At 38.3% G+C, this 16,171-nt stretch overlaps 1 protein-coding gene across 15 annotated transcripts in view; it reads left to right on the forward strand.

Moving 5' to 3' along the window:
* The window catches only part of LOC115340232, a 35,019-nt gene that overhangs the window by 2,148 nt on the left and 16,700 nt on the right, over positions 1-16,171 (forward strand). For 5 of the 15 annotated variants that reach the window (XR_005932198.1, XM_030011482.1, XM_030011485.1 and 2 more), the window contains 3 exons: positions 5,493-5,526; positions 12,725-12,775; positions 14,757-14,834. Coding sequence is in view for 14 of the 15 variants with exons in the window: in XM_030011482.1 (XP_029867342.1) it covers positions 5,493-5,526; positions 12,725-12,775; positions 14,757-14,834 (163 nt within the window). In the remaining variant the exon portion in view is untranslated. Of the gene's footprint in view, positions 1-5,492; positions 5,527-6,040; positions 6,228-6,332; positions 6,656-12,724; positions 12,776-14,756; positions 14,835-16,171 lie in introns of those variants that run through there. The other 10 variants (XM_041123014.1, XM_041123016.1, XM_041123017.1 and 7 more) reach the window with 7 other exon arrangements.

Below are 16,171 nucleotides of genomic sequence, written 5' to 3' on the forward strand. Positions count from 1 at the left end.
TGTTTTGTACTTAAATTATTAGACAACGTTCTGTGAGGATGTATTTAGAGATACGGGTTTTATAAATGTTGTTTGACTGAACTTTTGACTGTTGATTGGCTAATGATTATCTTTTGTTTAAAACTCCACGCTCTCAGCCTATGAAGTTGAGACATACTCAGTTGTACTTTCCTCTGTTACTTAGGATTGCTGTCATCAGATTGTATTGTTGTGGCACTGAAGTGTGTGCTCTGATGTTTCCTTAATGACATTTTATTCTTCCTGGAACACTAAAGACTAACTGCAATACTGTCTTTCTCAAGCGTCTGTGTGCCCCTTTTCTTTCAGTTGTAGATAGGGGCATCTCTCCACCTCTTTGTTCTCAAGACAGATTAACAGTATTTTTTTACCTGTTTGCTGATCACTTTAATAGCATTGACTTTTGTGTCAGTGGCTCTGCTTTGTCCAAACACTTTTTTTTTTTTCCTCAGGATTCAGTCTTCTTGTTCCCTGTTGATCCAATAGAAGTGTATAGTACTGTAGTATTTTTCATGTCCTGCCAAATGTTCTTGCTGATGCAAGGAGTTCCTTTGGTTTTGTGGTTGTTTCTTTTTATTTCCTAGCTAAGCTTCATAGCAATCCAGTTACTGCTTTTTCTCCCTTTTAAAGTGGAAAAACTAGTGATTATTAGCAAATCTGCCTGTAGTTTTCCTTCTGTTTCACTCTGAGAAATCAGTGTACACTAGGCTACATCTGTCAAAGTTTATTGAGTTAACAAAGAACTGCAAACTGATAGTGAACGAGAATCAGGCAGGTTGAAAACGGGATGCTTAAATGTTAGTGCTGGTGTGTAGAGTCCTGGTAAGTCACATGACTGCATTTCTGTAGGGATAACTTTCCAAGATCGTGTCATCATTCTTTTCAATTACCTCTAATTTCTCACTTTAAATTATGAAATCTATTGTATGTTTTGGCAGAAGATCAGAATTCATTGAGTTATCTCAGGAAGTTTTTGTATCACCAAGCTTGAAGTAACTGTGGAAGTCCTGAGCTTATGTTCCTTTTTGATACAGGCTAGGTGTTGATAGTGAATAGCTCTTAGTTTGTTCCTTACTAGAGGAGTTCCTGGTCAAAATAATACCAGAGGATGTCCTGACAACATAACAAAATGAAGAGAAGATGATAGTTCTTTACCTAAATGGTAACACTGGCCAACCCACCAGCCATTTTTTACAACTTTAGTCAGATTACTTTTTTTTTCTTTTGGCTACCCATTTCTTTTTAAAATGGCATTGGTAAAGATACTTTGTGCTTGTCCTCCACCAGGGAAAGTTTCAAAACCACAAGAATAACCCTTCATCAGGAGAAGGACAGTCACGGGGAAAATTCCAAGAAACGAAGTAAACACTTGCTACGTGTGTGAAATGATTCTCATTTCATTGGTCTACATTTCCTATAGCTATTCAAAATAAAATGCGTTATTTTGAGTAGCTGGCCTAGTAAAGCTTGACTATCTGACAGATTTGTAGGAATACATCAGTTGACTTTTTGTGTACATGGTTATTGTATCTCTTTTTTTTGGTCACCTGGGTAGTTTGGGTTTTCTGGATTTTGGATAGGTTCATAAGATATTTATCTAGATTACTTTGGCATACCTTTCTTTCATCTCTATACATTGATTGGTTTGTTCACCTGTCTATCGTTACCATTGACTCCTAAACAATAGCATCAGAATGCATAATTTCTTTAAAAGAGGCCACTTCACAAGCATCTAGGCATACTTCTTAGATAAATTGTACCAAATGCATTGCTTCCATAAAACTAGGGAGATTTTTATTAGTGACGTATGTATAAAGAAAGAATAAAAATGACTTTTTTTTTTTTTAAGAAATCTAATTTGTATGTGCTACGTTCCTCAGTCCCCAGGAATATTGCTTTTGATGAGTTAGAGAGTTTTAGGATGTTTTTCCTGTACTGACTCTCAATCTGGGTGTTTGAACTGACAGTGCCTAACTCATTTGCTGCTGGAGGGGAAAGTGTAAATAGTATCTGTCTCTTCATGGCAGCTTAGGCAGACTACCCAGACTTGTTATAAATTGGACAGAAGTTTACCCAGAATACTTTATTACTTCCCAAACTAAAAGAGAATAAGCCTATACCTTAAGCCTTGTGGAATTCCTCTGACTCTGTTGGAGGCTAATAATTTGATGCATTAAACTGAGTCTCTGTTCTTAGAAGAAAGGGAGTCCTGAGTTTTCATTTGTATTTTCATTTCTACATTTGCAGGCTTAATGCTTGGTAACCCACTGGATTGATGTGTGATTGATTTCAAGGGATAGAAATAGATTGGATGACACATTGCATCATAAAATAGAAGTAATTTAAAAGTATTTCAAGCAAATGATTAGTAGTGCAATGACTTTCTTTGTAGTTTGTTACTAGATTAGGTTTTATTTGAAGTCTTTTCCATTTGCACTTTGAAATTTATGTGAATATTTTTTTCCGAATAAGTCTCAGAGCAGGGGCTTTAGTCAAATAATAGATGATCAGTTATCTAATTAGATAAAATTGTTGCTACTTGCATTCTATGATGTATGAAACTTAAACATAGAAGTTCTCAAGTCTTTGAATGCTTAATTTACAAAATACTAGGTAGTATTTTAATTCTATATGGTGTACTTCTTCAGAGTTCATTTAGTTTCTATCCCTGAGAGTTGATTCTTTGTTGTGCCAAGAGTTTGTATTTCTTACTGACTTCAGTGTTTGTGACTATGGTGCTTTCTGTGTCCTTGAACTGGAGCTTGAGTAATAAGCAGAATACACATCTAATTTTTAATAGCACTGATAACTCATGAGACCAAACCCCTGTAAAAAGTACTGATGGACAAAAGATTGTGGGGTTGGGATGATCACAGTACAAGGCTGTGTATATCCTGTGCATTGAGTACCTTACGACCTCTGCATAGTTGCATAATGATGGGGTTTTGTGGTTTTGTTGCTGAATAGATATTGATGGGGGGTTGGAAAAAGACAAAATAGTGTTCATACATGTGCATCTAGTTCTTAGCTCTTTGGAAATTGGAATTGGCTTGTATTACATACTTTGAAAAACAAAGTTGCATGCTACTTTTAGCCCTTACGGTAAAATGGTTAGAAAACTATGTTTCCATAAGTTTACTAACGTTTTTCATTGAACCAAGTCTATAAGAGTAATGGGAGATATAATGCATGAAAGATGGGTTTGGGTTTTTTTGACAGCTGAGTAAAAAGCTAGGCCTTTTGAGGGAGCAGTCCCCAAATAATTAAAATATACCTGCTGTGCATATATCTGGAATATGGTGGTATGTGATATATTTTACTCTGGTTTTGCAAATATGCTTTAGCTGTATTGCTCAGTTTTAGAGCGGAAATCCTAGAGTGGAATGTCTTTTTTCTATGTATTTTGAACAGCCCTTTGCAGGTATGGCACCAGCAGAAGAGTGTTGCCTCTTCTGTGAACTGTATTTGGAGCAGAGATGAGATTGTTGTGGTTCTATTAAGGGTTCAAGGCTTCTTGCCCTCCCTTCATAACTGGGGATAGATAGGGTAGAAATGACTACTATGTTCCAAAAGGAGAGGAATCTGCATTCAGGACTCTGCAGCCTCATTAGAAACAAGGAACATTCAGATCTGTGAAGAGCATTGTTAGTTTTTGTCTTCACCATTTCGGTGTTCTCATTTCTGCTATACCTCTTGCCCCTAGCTGATGTGCATCAGAACCTGTGGTTGAAAATACAGTTACAGGAGAATTGCCTTGCTGTTGTATTGTTTATGTTTGGTCTCAGAAAAGCATGCTGTTACTTTCTGCAGCTTACGTCATGATCCAAAGAGGCTTAAACTGTAGAGCTTTTCTTTTGGAAAAAAAAAAGAAAAAAAACCAACTTGATTGTATATATTTAGGAACAACTAAATTATGTTTACATAATACATAACTATGCATGTGAAACTGTTTTGTTAGATAACCTGTGAACTTGAATTCTGTGGAAAACTAATTACGCAGTAGCTCTTACAGATTACAGTGTGCGTGGGAAGTTTGAACCCTAAAACCCAGCGGTTTTTGAGTTTTGACTTTTCAAAGTTAGACACTTTGTTAAAAGTTACCCTAACTTTTCATAGTCTTAGCTCAAAAACAGCTGTTGCAACTTGCTTGCAACACATGACCCAGGACAGAGAGTAAGTTCCTTACCTAATGTGTGAGAATCTTCATTCCTGATGTAGTTTTGGGTTTTTTGCTTCCTGCTTTTTTAATTTTTAAAGAAACCTCAAGAAGGGGTCACAAATAAAATGGACCCCTTAGCTTCAGTTGTGGGACTCCATTTCTAATACTAACAAAAGCAGTAATCCAGGTGCAATCAAAGTCAAAGTTGATTGTCCAAAAATGGTCAGGAAGAAATTCTCTTTGAGCAGCAGCTCACAGCTGCTAATGTTTTCTTCACTTGTCTGAAAAGTTAGGTATTAGCAGCTGTTTGTTGTAAACTCTGTAGAAGGACAAGTACCAAAACCCCTTGTGACAGCATAACCACAAGGGAGACTGTGTCTGTATTCTAAGCTTATAAAATCCTGCTGAGCTCATACTATACCACCCACTACCTGTGGGGATACTGGGACTTGGGTAACTTCCTTTTTTATAACTGCTATGAAAGAACAGCTATTTGGCGGCTTAAACAATTAACTATTGTGTCAGTCTTGCTTCCTACTGAATTGTCAACATGGACGTGCAGCATCTCTTCCATGCCACTGAATACTGAAAATATAGCACTCAACTCTATGGACTGCACTGGGCAGACAGCTGCTTTACTGGTAGAATGATCATGCTTATTTCATTCTTGTAAATGGCAAGTTTGTGTTTATTTGCCAAAAAATTCTCAAAATGAGTCAGGATTGTTTTAGGCATGTTCTGAAATGAAAATTTAAGTTCCTCTTTTCCTTAGAATCTGCCAAAAAGCAATCTGTTCTGGATTCAGCTGATGAAAACCACTTTTCCTGTTCTTCAAGATACGAATGAACTTTCAGGAGATTTGGCTAGCCTTAAGGTTTAGCCAAATCCACTCAAAATGGTGGGGCGGCTGCTTTTTGTTAGTTGGTTTTTCCTTTTGGGGTGAGTTTTCTTTTTAGTTGGAACTACAATTTTTGAAAACTCAGGAGCTGTAATCATGCAGAACTCAAGGTTTTGTCTGGCATCCTTGATGTTGTGTTTCAAGCCATAATCATCACTTAAAACTTCAGTAATAACAGAGCTTTCTTGAAATTAACCTCGTATTAACTGTAAGTACAGTTTTGTCAGTACTTCCAGCTTTTGCAGAAAATGATAAAGGCTCTAATTTTTCCTATTTGATAATGGAAACTTTGGCCTGTAGTGTAATTCATCTGCAAAGGCTTCTCAGGAAGTACAGGGTTTTTCCTTCAAATGGTGCAGCACATTAATTTCTTTTTCTTATTTTATTTTGGGATGACTTGCATCTTCATAATTAAAGAAAGAGAAAGCCCTGAGACCCGAGACTGTCTATTGTAAGTATAACACTTTTTTCTTTCCAGCCTCCTAGGATAGATATTGCTTGGGGATTTTAATGTTTGTTACTTTTCTAGTAGTTCAGGTATTTGCATTTGCCAGATTTACGTGTCTATAACTGTGTTTCTCTTTATATGCTGAACATTCTTCTGAGATTTCTATCTAGTGAACTGCTGAGCTAAGAAATATTTTAGAGCATGAAACCTTAATTATGCCTTTCCACATCTAAATACTTGTATATCTGTCTAGTAGAGGGATGGATAGTCGGTATTTTAGTTTCTTAACTGCCCAGGCTAAACCGTCTCCCACTTGTCTGTCAGCTTTATGCACTCATTGCTAAGCTTCAGGCAGTATGGTAAGAAGCTAAATCAGCAGGCTAACACAGCATTGTTGCAGATGCAGCTCTACCAGTGCTGGAGTTGCCTAGCTGCATCACAGGAATGTTCTGCCTCTCTTTATTGTAGTGGACTTGGAGTAGCAAAGACCTATTGAAGGTAAACTCAGTTGTTGGGGTATCTTTTCCTCCAGAAGCTGAGAACATGAATCCAGGCTGTCGTATGTCAATGAAAACAAGAGTTGTGGTGAAAGGTTGAAAACGTGGGATATAACTAGCTCACAGTGGAAATGGAAGTCTTGTTGTAAAGGCACTGATGATGACATACAAGATTTTTAAAGTACAGGAAGCAGAGAACATTGGCAGGTATGGGAATACTGATAAAAAACAATGAGCAGATTAAAAACCAAAATGGTTATACAGTCAGTCATCACAAGAAATAAGCGTTTTGCTTCTACTTTATTGTCTTAGCCTGGCCTCTTAAGAAACAAGGCTTACATTCTGGCTTTGTCATCTGTTCCCCAGTATCTTTTGAATCTCTCAGCCTTTTTGAACCAAGTTGATCAAGGGTTCCTGAAATTACACATCTGCACAGAGAAGAGAGATGGTATCAATCCTCTACTGAGGGAAGTGCTGCAGACTGAGCTCACTACTTACTGGACCCTGAAGAATCAACACGAGAAAGATTTAGAAAAGCACTGGTCAGAGTCCATTGTCGAAGAGACTGGGCTTCATTAGCTGCTCTCGTGGTTTGGTGTTGACAAGAGAATATCAGTGCAAGACATGTCATTCAAGTATGTGAACAATTATGAGACATTTTGCCTCAGCAGACATGAGTACTGCGTGTAGATCTTCTCTTTTTAGAAATACTGGTAATGAAGCTCCTTGACAGAATTTCTGCAAAAGTTCTGAAACATACAGGTCTCCTCAAAATCCAGTGAATTTGAGCAGTCCAAAATTCCTCAGCAACAACAATAGATTTGTTTGGCTATGGGCTAGTGTTTTTAGTGGAAGACAATTTCTAGAGATTTCTTTGTATTTCTTGTCAGAAACGGTCACTAGAAATAATACTCATTAACTGAAGAAGTTCTTGTTTCAAGACCATGAAATCTTGTTTTGGAGGAGTAATGTAAAGGATGCATGGGACAGAAAGTGAGACTTGAATAAGAGGACAGGAGGTGTGGCAGCAAGACTGTAAAAAGAGTGGTGGCATACAGGAGCCTGTTGCAAAGACGTATGCCTTTAGAAAACAGTACTGCTTAATGTACTACAAGCTCAGCATTTCATGGAGAATTCAGGTTAAGAAAGTATGCTCGTTATAAACACTGCATCTCTGGAAATGTCATGGGTTACATCACAGTTAAAAGATTCTGTCTTATAGAATGAGAAGAGATAAGTTAAAATACCTGATTATTAAAATGAAGAATCTAGACATGAAATTTTGGTAAAGAAGTTAGAGCTAACTTCTGGTGGAGTCCCAGCATCACAGGGTACCACATGTCAGAAGCATTGCGAGATGTGCTTTCATCCAGGAAGTTCTGTGCCTCAGTAATCATTGTGAAGCAATCAACATCTTTTACTTCTAATATGAAATGATTATTCATACTATTGATGTCTCCTTTTTTCTACTTTATTCATATTGAATTCTGCTTTGTGAAGATCCAGATGTGGGAGGCAAATTTGCAAGCCACTGCTAGGTTTTATTTGTCCAAAAGAGGCTGAAATTTGGCCTGATGAAGTTTATTTGTATGTTTTAGTTGTGTTGGGGTTTGTTGGTTTTTTTCAGGTAGAAAAGCTTTCCACCTGAGTAACTTATCGAAGATGGCAATTCAGATTTCATTTTGGGAACTGCAATGCAGAATTATGTATTCAATATATATGCAGAACTTCTCGAAACATGGATGTTACCGATTATACAAATAATTCTCCCTCAAGAGCCAGCAGATCCAAGAAATTCATTGTACTCTGTCACTGAGATACAAGAATAAATTCTGAATTTGCTAGGCCTTTGTTTTTTCATTTTAAATTGTTGATTATTTTTTCTACAGTTTGCAGATGTATATAGTAAGCATGAACAAGAATTATACTGCATTTGTGGAGTAAAGTAGTGAAGTCTTGTGAATGAGCATGGAAAGTATGGATATTCTTAAATTAGGTGCACTATGTAAAGTATGAGTCTAGTATTATTTCAGAATATAAATTAATGAGATGCTCCTGTTATTGCTGCTGGATCTGCAATCTTATTCTAATGCTCCTGTTATCCAGTACTCCAGTGAGAGTGAAATGTGGCAGCATTTCACAGAGCTGGAGTTCAAAGAGCCAGGAACAAAAAAGTATGGATGTTGTCAAAGTGAAGGATGAGTTTTCTTGGAAATCACTTGGGACGAAATCTGATGAGTATCTGAAATGTACAGTGTCTAAAGAAGAACAAGGACTTCAGAGGATGCGGTTTGACATATTTAAAATGTTTTACACCAACATCTGCAATTTCTTCCCTGCTGCAGAATTTAAAAAAAGTTTCTTGTCAGTAGGGAGAACACCACCAATGCTGCTATCATTTGTAAACCAAAATTAAAAAAGACAAATGATTTCGATTCTGAGTGTTTTCAAATGGGACATGCCATGTATAGTATCCTCTGTGAACTCATCAAAAGTAACTGTTCATAATGCAGAAGTGATGACCGTGAGTAACCTGACTGTTTAACTGTACAATCTTGTTGGCTTTGAAGTCAGTTAAGTCAGGAAATTCATCTGTTGCCAGATGATTGTGTTTGGAGGCATACCATTTTCTGTAAGAAAGACACGTGGATACCATGTGAGTTTCCATATGGCAAAACCTATCAACAAGTTATTTTTGTGGTAATGACAGAATTGGATATCTGGGGTGGTTTTTTGCATGCTCTCCAACAGTTTGGAGGAGAGCAACTTAATGGAAGATGTGGGAAGAGAAGATCCTGAAATTCTAGGATTTTACTAAGAGAGTTAAACCAAAGCTCAGTTAAGTATATAAATTCTAGTTGTGATTTTGTTGTACAGTGATAGAATTGGACAGATGGAAGACTGCTTTCAGCTCTAGCTGAGGCAGTTGCACGTGCTTGTTCAGGGATAAGGAGGGGAGGAGATTGAACATTGCTTTCTTTCCTGGCACCTTTTGCCCAAAGCAGACAAGTTTGGAAAACTTTTTACTTTGAGCAAGGAGCATTAAATGATGGGGGAATGCCAATATAGTTGTTAGGCAAATGTTCCTTGGGCAGTAGCAAAATCCAGTGGTTTACTACTAAAACAAGGCAGCTCACGTAGGAGGCATAGTATGGAGTATGAGCCCTATTAAAGCCATTTCTGGGCTGCCTAGCTTTATTGGTGAAATTAATTTGGCACAAAGAAGAGTGTATTAATGGAATTTTTTTGCACAGCCTATGGAATTTTTCTTGTATTGCAGTTAGCTTGCAGTACTCCTCTTGCAATGATACAAATGAAAAGTGTAATAAGGGATGTTGTAGGTGTTTAGTTGCTGGATCTAGCAACCTGCATCTATGTTCTTCAACTTAAAATCTTTAAGTAGCACCAGGAGTAAAGAAAGCTTCATTATAGTCATTCTGTAAAGCATGGAGTCAAGGGGAGGAATTGGATCTGAAGATAAGCTGCATTTATTTAACAGCACTGACTACGAGTTCTTTCTGCAGTGAAAGCACAAATGTCATGTATTCTGCCTTGAGTTCACCAATGACAACCTCATCAGTATCCTGATCAGCATTTCAGCTTTATGATACAAGATAAATTTATTTAACGTGTCCCTCCATGCTCAGTGTCTGTCAAGCATTGATTAGTACGCCTAAAGTTTTGGGGTGTAAAACTACTGTTACCTTTTCAAAGAAAGGAAACCTGGAAGTTCTTTTGAGTTACAGACTAGAAGAGAAAATGTTTCAGAAACCGTAATAATAGAAGTACTAAGACTGAACACTACTCCAACTCCTTTTCCACCTCTCTCTCGGGGAGTTCCCCCATAAAATGGAATATAGAGTGTTTGTGTACTTCACCTCTTGTATTCAAAAGTGAATTTGCAATGCTGAGTCCAGTACCTCTTTGTTCCTCTGAGTAACTGGATTGACAGTGTCTGAAACTGTCCTTAAGTTTTGAAACATAGCTGTTTTATTTCTGGCAGTCATTAGGAATGTATGTGCATTACAAATACATATATAGATGTAAAAAGTGGAGAACAAAGAAATATGTTCAGCATAGTGTCATTGAATATTGAAAGGACAGGGATTTATTTTGTTTGTATAGACAACTAGTATCTGGAAAATATCCCTTACTAAATAAATTCATTAGTTGGAAGGGATTTCCTGAGACTGATTAGGTGCTTTTCTACTTCCTGATTGAAGCAGGACTACTGCCAGTGCTGGATCATCACCTGCTTACTGAAGCCTTGGACATCTCCAAGGGCAGAGAGTCTGCTACCTGTGTTTAATCAGTTCGTAGTTGCTCCTCTGTCTTAAAGAGGAATTTTATCCTAACATCTAATCTGTGCCTCCTAAGCAACTATTTCTGGCTGCTACTTATGCTGTTGTCACATCCCCAAAGGGTTTGACTCATCTTTGTAGCTGCTGTTCAGTTATCCATGTTATTAGATCTCCTCTTAGCCTCCACTTTACCAGACTAAACAAGTCCAGCTCCCAAAACTGTTCTCCCAAGTTATTTGCCCTGGGTTGTTTATCTCGGTAGCCCTTCTGCTGGACCATCTCTGATTTCTCCACATCCCACTTGAACTACAGAAGGACGGAACTAGATAGCCTCACAAGTCCCAGATTATGGAGGATAAGACGTTCTGAAGTATGCTGCCTGTGCAGTATCTCAATATGGAGTTTGCCTAGTTTATGGGAGACATGCTTTTGGCCAATATTCGGTTTGGCATTCATCATAACTCTGAGGTTCTTTTTGACAGTGTCCCTGCTCAGTCAGCCAGATCCCAGCCTGTACTTGGGAATGGGATTGTTTCAGCTGTAGAACTCTACACTTACAATGTTTCTTAAGGTTTCTTTAATCCTTAATGTTCCCAAGGTCCTGCTGAACTGAAGCTGTGACATCAGTTGTATCCCCTAAACTACTACTGTCTGTGAATTTGCTGAGGGTGTTCTTATGCATCCTCAACCAGGTTATTGATGATGATGTTAACTGTTGTGGGCCCTGGAATCAGTCTGGGGTACTCTGCTGCTTACTGAATACGAAGAGGCTGGGCTGTTGATCGTTGCCCTTTGAGCCTGGCAGTCCAGCTGATTTTTAGCTCATTGGTCACTGTGATATGCTTTAAGGGAAAATACTGTTGTGTTTTGGTTTTGAGATGCTTAAGAAATATAACTTAACATTATTAATAGCATTATGAAGCCATGTGGCTAGTAAATGTGAATTAAATGTTAGCCTGGAAACCTGCTGTTGCTGAATGGGAGAGTGTCTTCAAGATTGTAATTGCTTTGTTAAACTTTTGCAGGCAGCAATGATAATATTTGCTAAATGCCTTTTTTTGTCAAAAAAAACCCCACCTCAAACCTCCAAAATGCTACCTTTGGTGATAGTAGCAGCTATAACTTGATTTTTAACTTGACCGTATCTGTAAGTCTCAACTATGTTAAGGCAGACTGCAGTGTGAACTGCTTCTGGTGCAATTCTCTGCAAATACAATTTGTTCCTAGAAGTAAACAGAAAATAAAGCACTGAAAATCTTATTTCACAAGTACCTATTCGTGTCACTTAGCATTTGGCCATGTTGTCAGTCTGCAGATGCTGGACCTGGAATCTAACTTGGACTTGAGGCATTAACTGAACAACTCTGGAATCAAGTAATTTTTGTACTTGCAGAGTACCTGGAGATCTTTTGTTCATGCTACCAGAGACTTTGAAGCTTTTACTGAAAAAGTTGGATAATTTATTGTAAGAAATGAAGGGAGATATGCTTTCTCATACCCCTCCCTTATGCTGATATTGCAGAGTTGTTTGCAAAATGTTTACAACTTTGATTTGATTTTACAGCTTTGATACCTCTCTCTTAACTGCTTATCTTGTGCAGAAAGAGGCAAAAACCATTGATGTATACAATATGTATTTGCCATGACTATGGAAAATTTCTTCACTTCAAAAATAGGAATTACATGAGTGTATATGTAGTTTAGCTTAAACTTTCACTCTTTCCAGTAAATGAGTACTGGTGTGTCATCTTGTTTTTAATCATGAATGCTGCAACTTAGAAAATACTGAGAACATCGTTAAAGCACACTTGTGGTGTGTCTGTGTCTATGGATTTGAGGGAAGAGGGGGGCAAGGGAAGGAAGTTCCAAAGGAAGAGAGTGGAAGTGCCTTTACAAAATCACATCTAAAAATTCACTCTGAAGCTCTGAGTGATTAAGAATATATGCAGAACCCTATGTAAAAGAAGATGCAGTTTAATGACTTTATGAATTGTCTCTGGGACTGTGTTTAGGCTCTAAATGTTTAGACCAGAAGTTTTCTGTTGGGTACCTGTAACACAGATCGACTGTCATGCACAATACTGCATAGTTAAAATAATTAAAATAACTAGGCAGTATGAAGAGCACTTAAAAATCAAATAAAATTTTAACTTCTATGACATTCATGTGTTTGGTGTATTGTGTTAGTGGGGAAGGGGAGTGGAAATGAAGACTTTTTCTTGCTTAGAGCAGTAAAGTTACAAAAGGAAAGTGTACCAAGATGGAATACTGCTATTACTGAGCCTATATTAAACTTTAAAATGAAGATAACTGTTCAATTCTCTAACTTGTTTGGATAATCTACTAGGTACTTAATAAAAGTAAGTGAGAAGAAGTAGACTGACTGTCAAACTATTATCCTAGGTCCTCCAGATCCGGTCCAAACTCCGATGAAGTATGAAACACAGAGACCAGGTAGCTGCATATAAATCAGCTAATGTTGTTTTCAGGTACAACTTTGAAATCAGTGGTTTTCTTTTAAGGATGACCAAAGCAGGTGGTTGATTATGGTTTAGGAAGAAGCAATGCAAGTTACCAGACATTTGAACCATTTCTTTTCTTTTGTGCACTGGTTAATTTATGTAAGAAAAGATCTTAGGAGAATATGAAGCTACAAGTATTTTTACATAAAGACGTGCAAACTTGAGGCATAGTTTCTGTCTTCCTGTTCATCTGATAACATCTGATATCAATTAATCTAGCTAATGTTTTTTTAGCCGGAGAAGTTTTCAACAGAAAATTTTGCAGCATGCATGTATGTACACATATGATACAGTGAAAGTTTGACAAAACAAAAGCATATAAACCAAGAACAGTATGGGTTGTTTGTTATCAAGATGATACTAAGACAAGAATATTTATTTGTATGTTAGGAAGCAAGAAGAAAGGCCGTTACCTTGTAGAGTCCTTTAACTTTTTTCTGCATGGATCTTTCCATATTAAGCTCAAAAGACCACGTGCCTTTCATTGTCAGCTTGGGAACAGCCAGCTCACACTGAGAGCTACTGCACAGGCACACAAATGCATGAGAACTGCATAATACATTTAAGTGTTAGTAAAAATCTGTCTATGGAGATTGATTATGTGGCACCAACTTGTTACATGTTGACTCTCACACTATGCTACTGCTGCATGTCACCTCAGACAAAAAACAAACCAGCAGAGAAAGATTTTAACAAGACTGTGAAGTTTTGGAGGGAGTGGGCCACACTGTTCCTGTGGCAGGAGGTGTCCTATCAGGTATTTTCTACCACAATTAAATTGCAAGAGGTTTTCCGTATAAATTAATGCTAAACTTTGTGAATTATTTTTTTTTTGTGTGCAGCCTTGGAGTTTGACTTGATGGCAGCACAAGCATATTCCTAATGGAATAAATATTTAAGAACAAGCACAGAATTCCCTATCCTTCTGAAGTTTTGGTTTTTTTTTTCTTAAACCATAACGTGGCATCCTAGGGGGAAACAGTAACAGTTCAGTACTTGTGGTATTTCTACTCATTGGCTCCGATTTGAAGAAACTAGCAGTGTTTATGACTCTTATGAAATTCATCAGTCAGTAAAAATACAGCTGTATGTAATTAGGAAGATGAGTTCTATTTCTGCACATTTTTTTCTCAGATTAAAAATATGTATTTCAGCACTTCAGCATGCTCTTTTATAATGGTCAACACTTGAATATGCTTGCAGATACATATAGCTGAACTCTGCTGGTGCTCTGAGTTGACCAGGAATACTTCAAAAGTGTTTTCGGTGGTGCAAAAACCAAGCTATTCAAACTCAGTGAGGAGCTAGATAGAGCCCTGATTGACATACTGCTAGTTCAGACTCAGGAACATACTAACTGTGGTTGTGCAGCTTCTGGTCTGCCCAGAGTACAAGAGGCATTTGCTATATTAGTGAAGATTATGTGTTCTTTATTAGACTTAAGGCAATGATTCCTGAACTTCAAGACTCCAAACAAGCAGCGTTACTATGCTATACGAGTATTAGTGTTTTAGGGGAAGGAGGAGGTTGGTGGCTTGGGTTGTTTTTTTTGTTGTTTTTTTTTTTTTTTTCTTTTTTAATATGTGAGAATTGACATGGTCTGGGGCATGCTGTGAATGTGGCCTTGGTATCTTTCCTCAGAAAATTGGATTGTGTTAGAAGGTCTGTTTTGCTTATTTGATTTTCTTCTTGAAGACATTAATTCCTTGCATGTAAAATTGTTCTGGAAAACAGAGAGTGTTGGAATCTCTTTGTGAGTGACTGAGATCTTGCGCATTTTCTTTATGCGTTTCAGAGTGCAAATTAATTTTCTCCCCCTTAAGTCTCCATTAGAAACTCCTTTAAGATCATAGAAATTATGTGCAAACTGTCAAATGTGTAATATCTCTTTATCTGCATATTTTTTACTTTAGTGAAGAGAGGACTCACAAAGGACATAACCTGTCTGAAGGATTTTATGAATGATCCCATAAGAGATGAACCGCTAGTTGGTATGTTTTTTGTTTTCTAAACGGTATGTCTTTGAATTTGTGACCAAAAGGCTTTTATTTTGAAATAAAAGGTGGAATTCTAGATATTGTTTCATTTTCTGTAAGCATATTGAATAATTTATAGGATATCTCTTATCTCTTACACCTTTTGAAGTTTAACTTATTACATTGAGTACTATAAAGGCCACCTCTTTTATACACCTTAATTAAGACAACTCGTTTGCGAAGAAACCATCTTAGTAAAGAAGCTTTTCACAGATCACAGAATGGTTGAGGTTGGAAGGGACCTCTGAAGGTCATCTGGTCTTAGCCCCCTGCTCAAGCAGGGTCATCCAGAGCAGGTTGCTCAGGACCATGTCCAGACAGCTTTTGAATACCTCCAAGGATGGAGACTCCACAACCTCTCTGGGAAACCTGTGCCAGTGCTCAGTCACCCTCAGAGTGAAAAATTGTTTCCTGATGTTCAGAGGGAACCTCCTATGTTTTAGTTTGTGCCCATTTCCTCTTGTCCTGTCACTGAGCTCTACTGAAAAGAGCCTGGCTCCATCTTCTTTACACCCTCCCTTCAGGTATTTACACATTCTGGTGAGATCCCCTTGAGCCTTCTTCAGGCTAAACAATTCCATCTCTCTCAGCCTTTCCTCATAGGAGAGATGCTCTGGTGCCTTCATCATCTGCATGGCCCTTCTCACATCCATATCTCTTGTACTGGGAAGCCCAGAACTGGACACAGCACTCCAGGCACGGCCCTACTGGTGCTGAGTGGAGAGGGTGGATCGTGTCCTTCAGCCTGCTGGCAACACTCCTCCTCATGCAGCCCAGGATACCCTTGGCCTTCTTGGCCACAAGGGCCCATTGCTGGCTCGTCTTCAACTTGGTGTCCACCCAGGTCCTTCTCTGCCAAGCTGCTTTCCAGCTGGTCAGCCCCCAGCGTGTACTGGTACCTGGGCTTGTTCCTCCCCAGGTGCGGGACTTTGCACTTCACCTCGTTGAACTGCATGAAGTTCCTGTCAGCCCAACTCCCCAGCCTGTCGAGGTCCCTCTGGATGGCAGCACGATCCTCTGGTGTATTGACCACCCCTCCCGGTTTTGTATCATCAGCAAACTTGCTGAGGGTATGCTCTGCCCCATCATCCAGATCATTAATGAAGATGTTAAACAGGACTAGACCCAGTATTGACCCCTGGGGTACACCAGTAGCTACTGGCCTCCAACTGGACTTTGTGCCACTGGTGATGTGTCATCTGCTGATGCTTTGTGGTTTTCCATTTGGTGGGATATACAGGTGTTTGTGTTTAGTGAGGTATTTTTCCTCACTGTTTTTGGGAATACTGAAA

Source organism: Aquila chrysaetos, chromosome 4 (assembly GCF_900496995.4).
Source record: "Aquila chrysaetos chrysaetos chromosome 4, bAquChr1.4, whole genome shotgun sequence".
In the NCBI taxonomy this organism is placed as follows: domain Eukaryota; kingdom Metazoa; phylum Chordata; class Aves; order Accipitriformes; family Accipitridae; genus Aquila; species Aquila chrysaetos.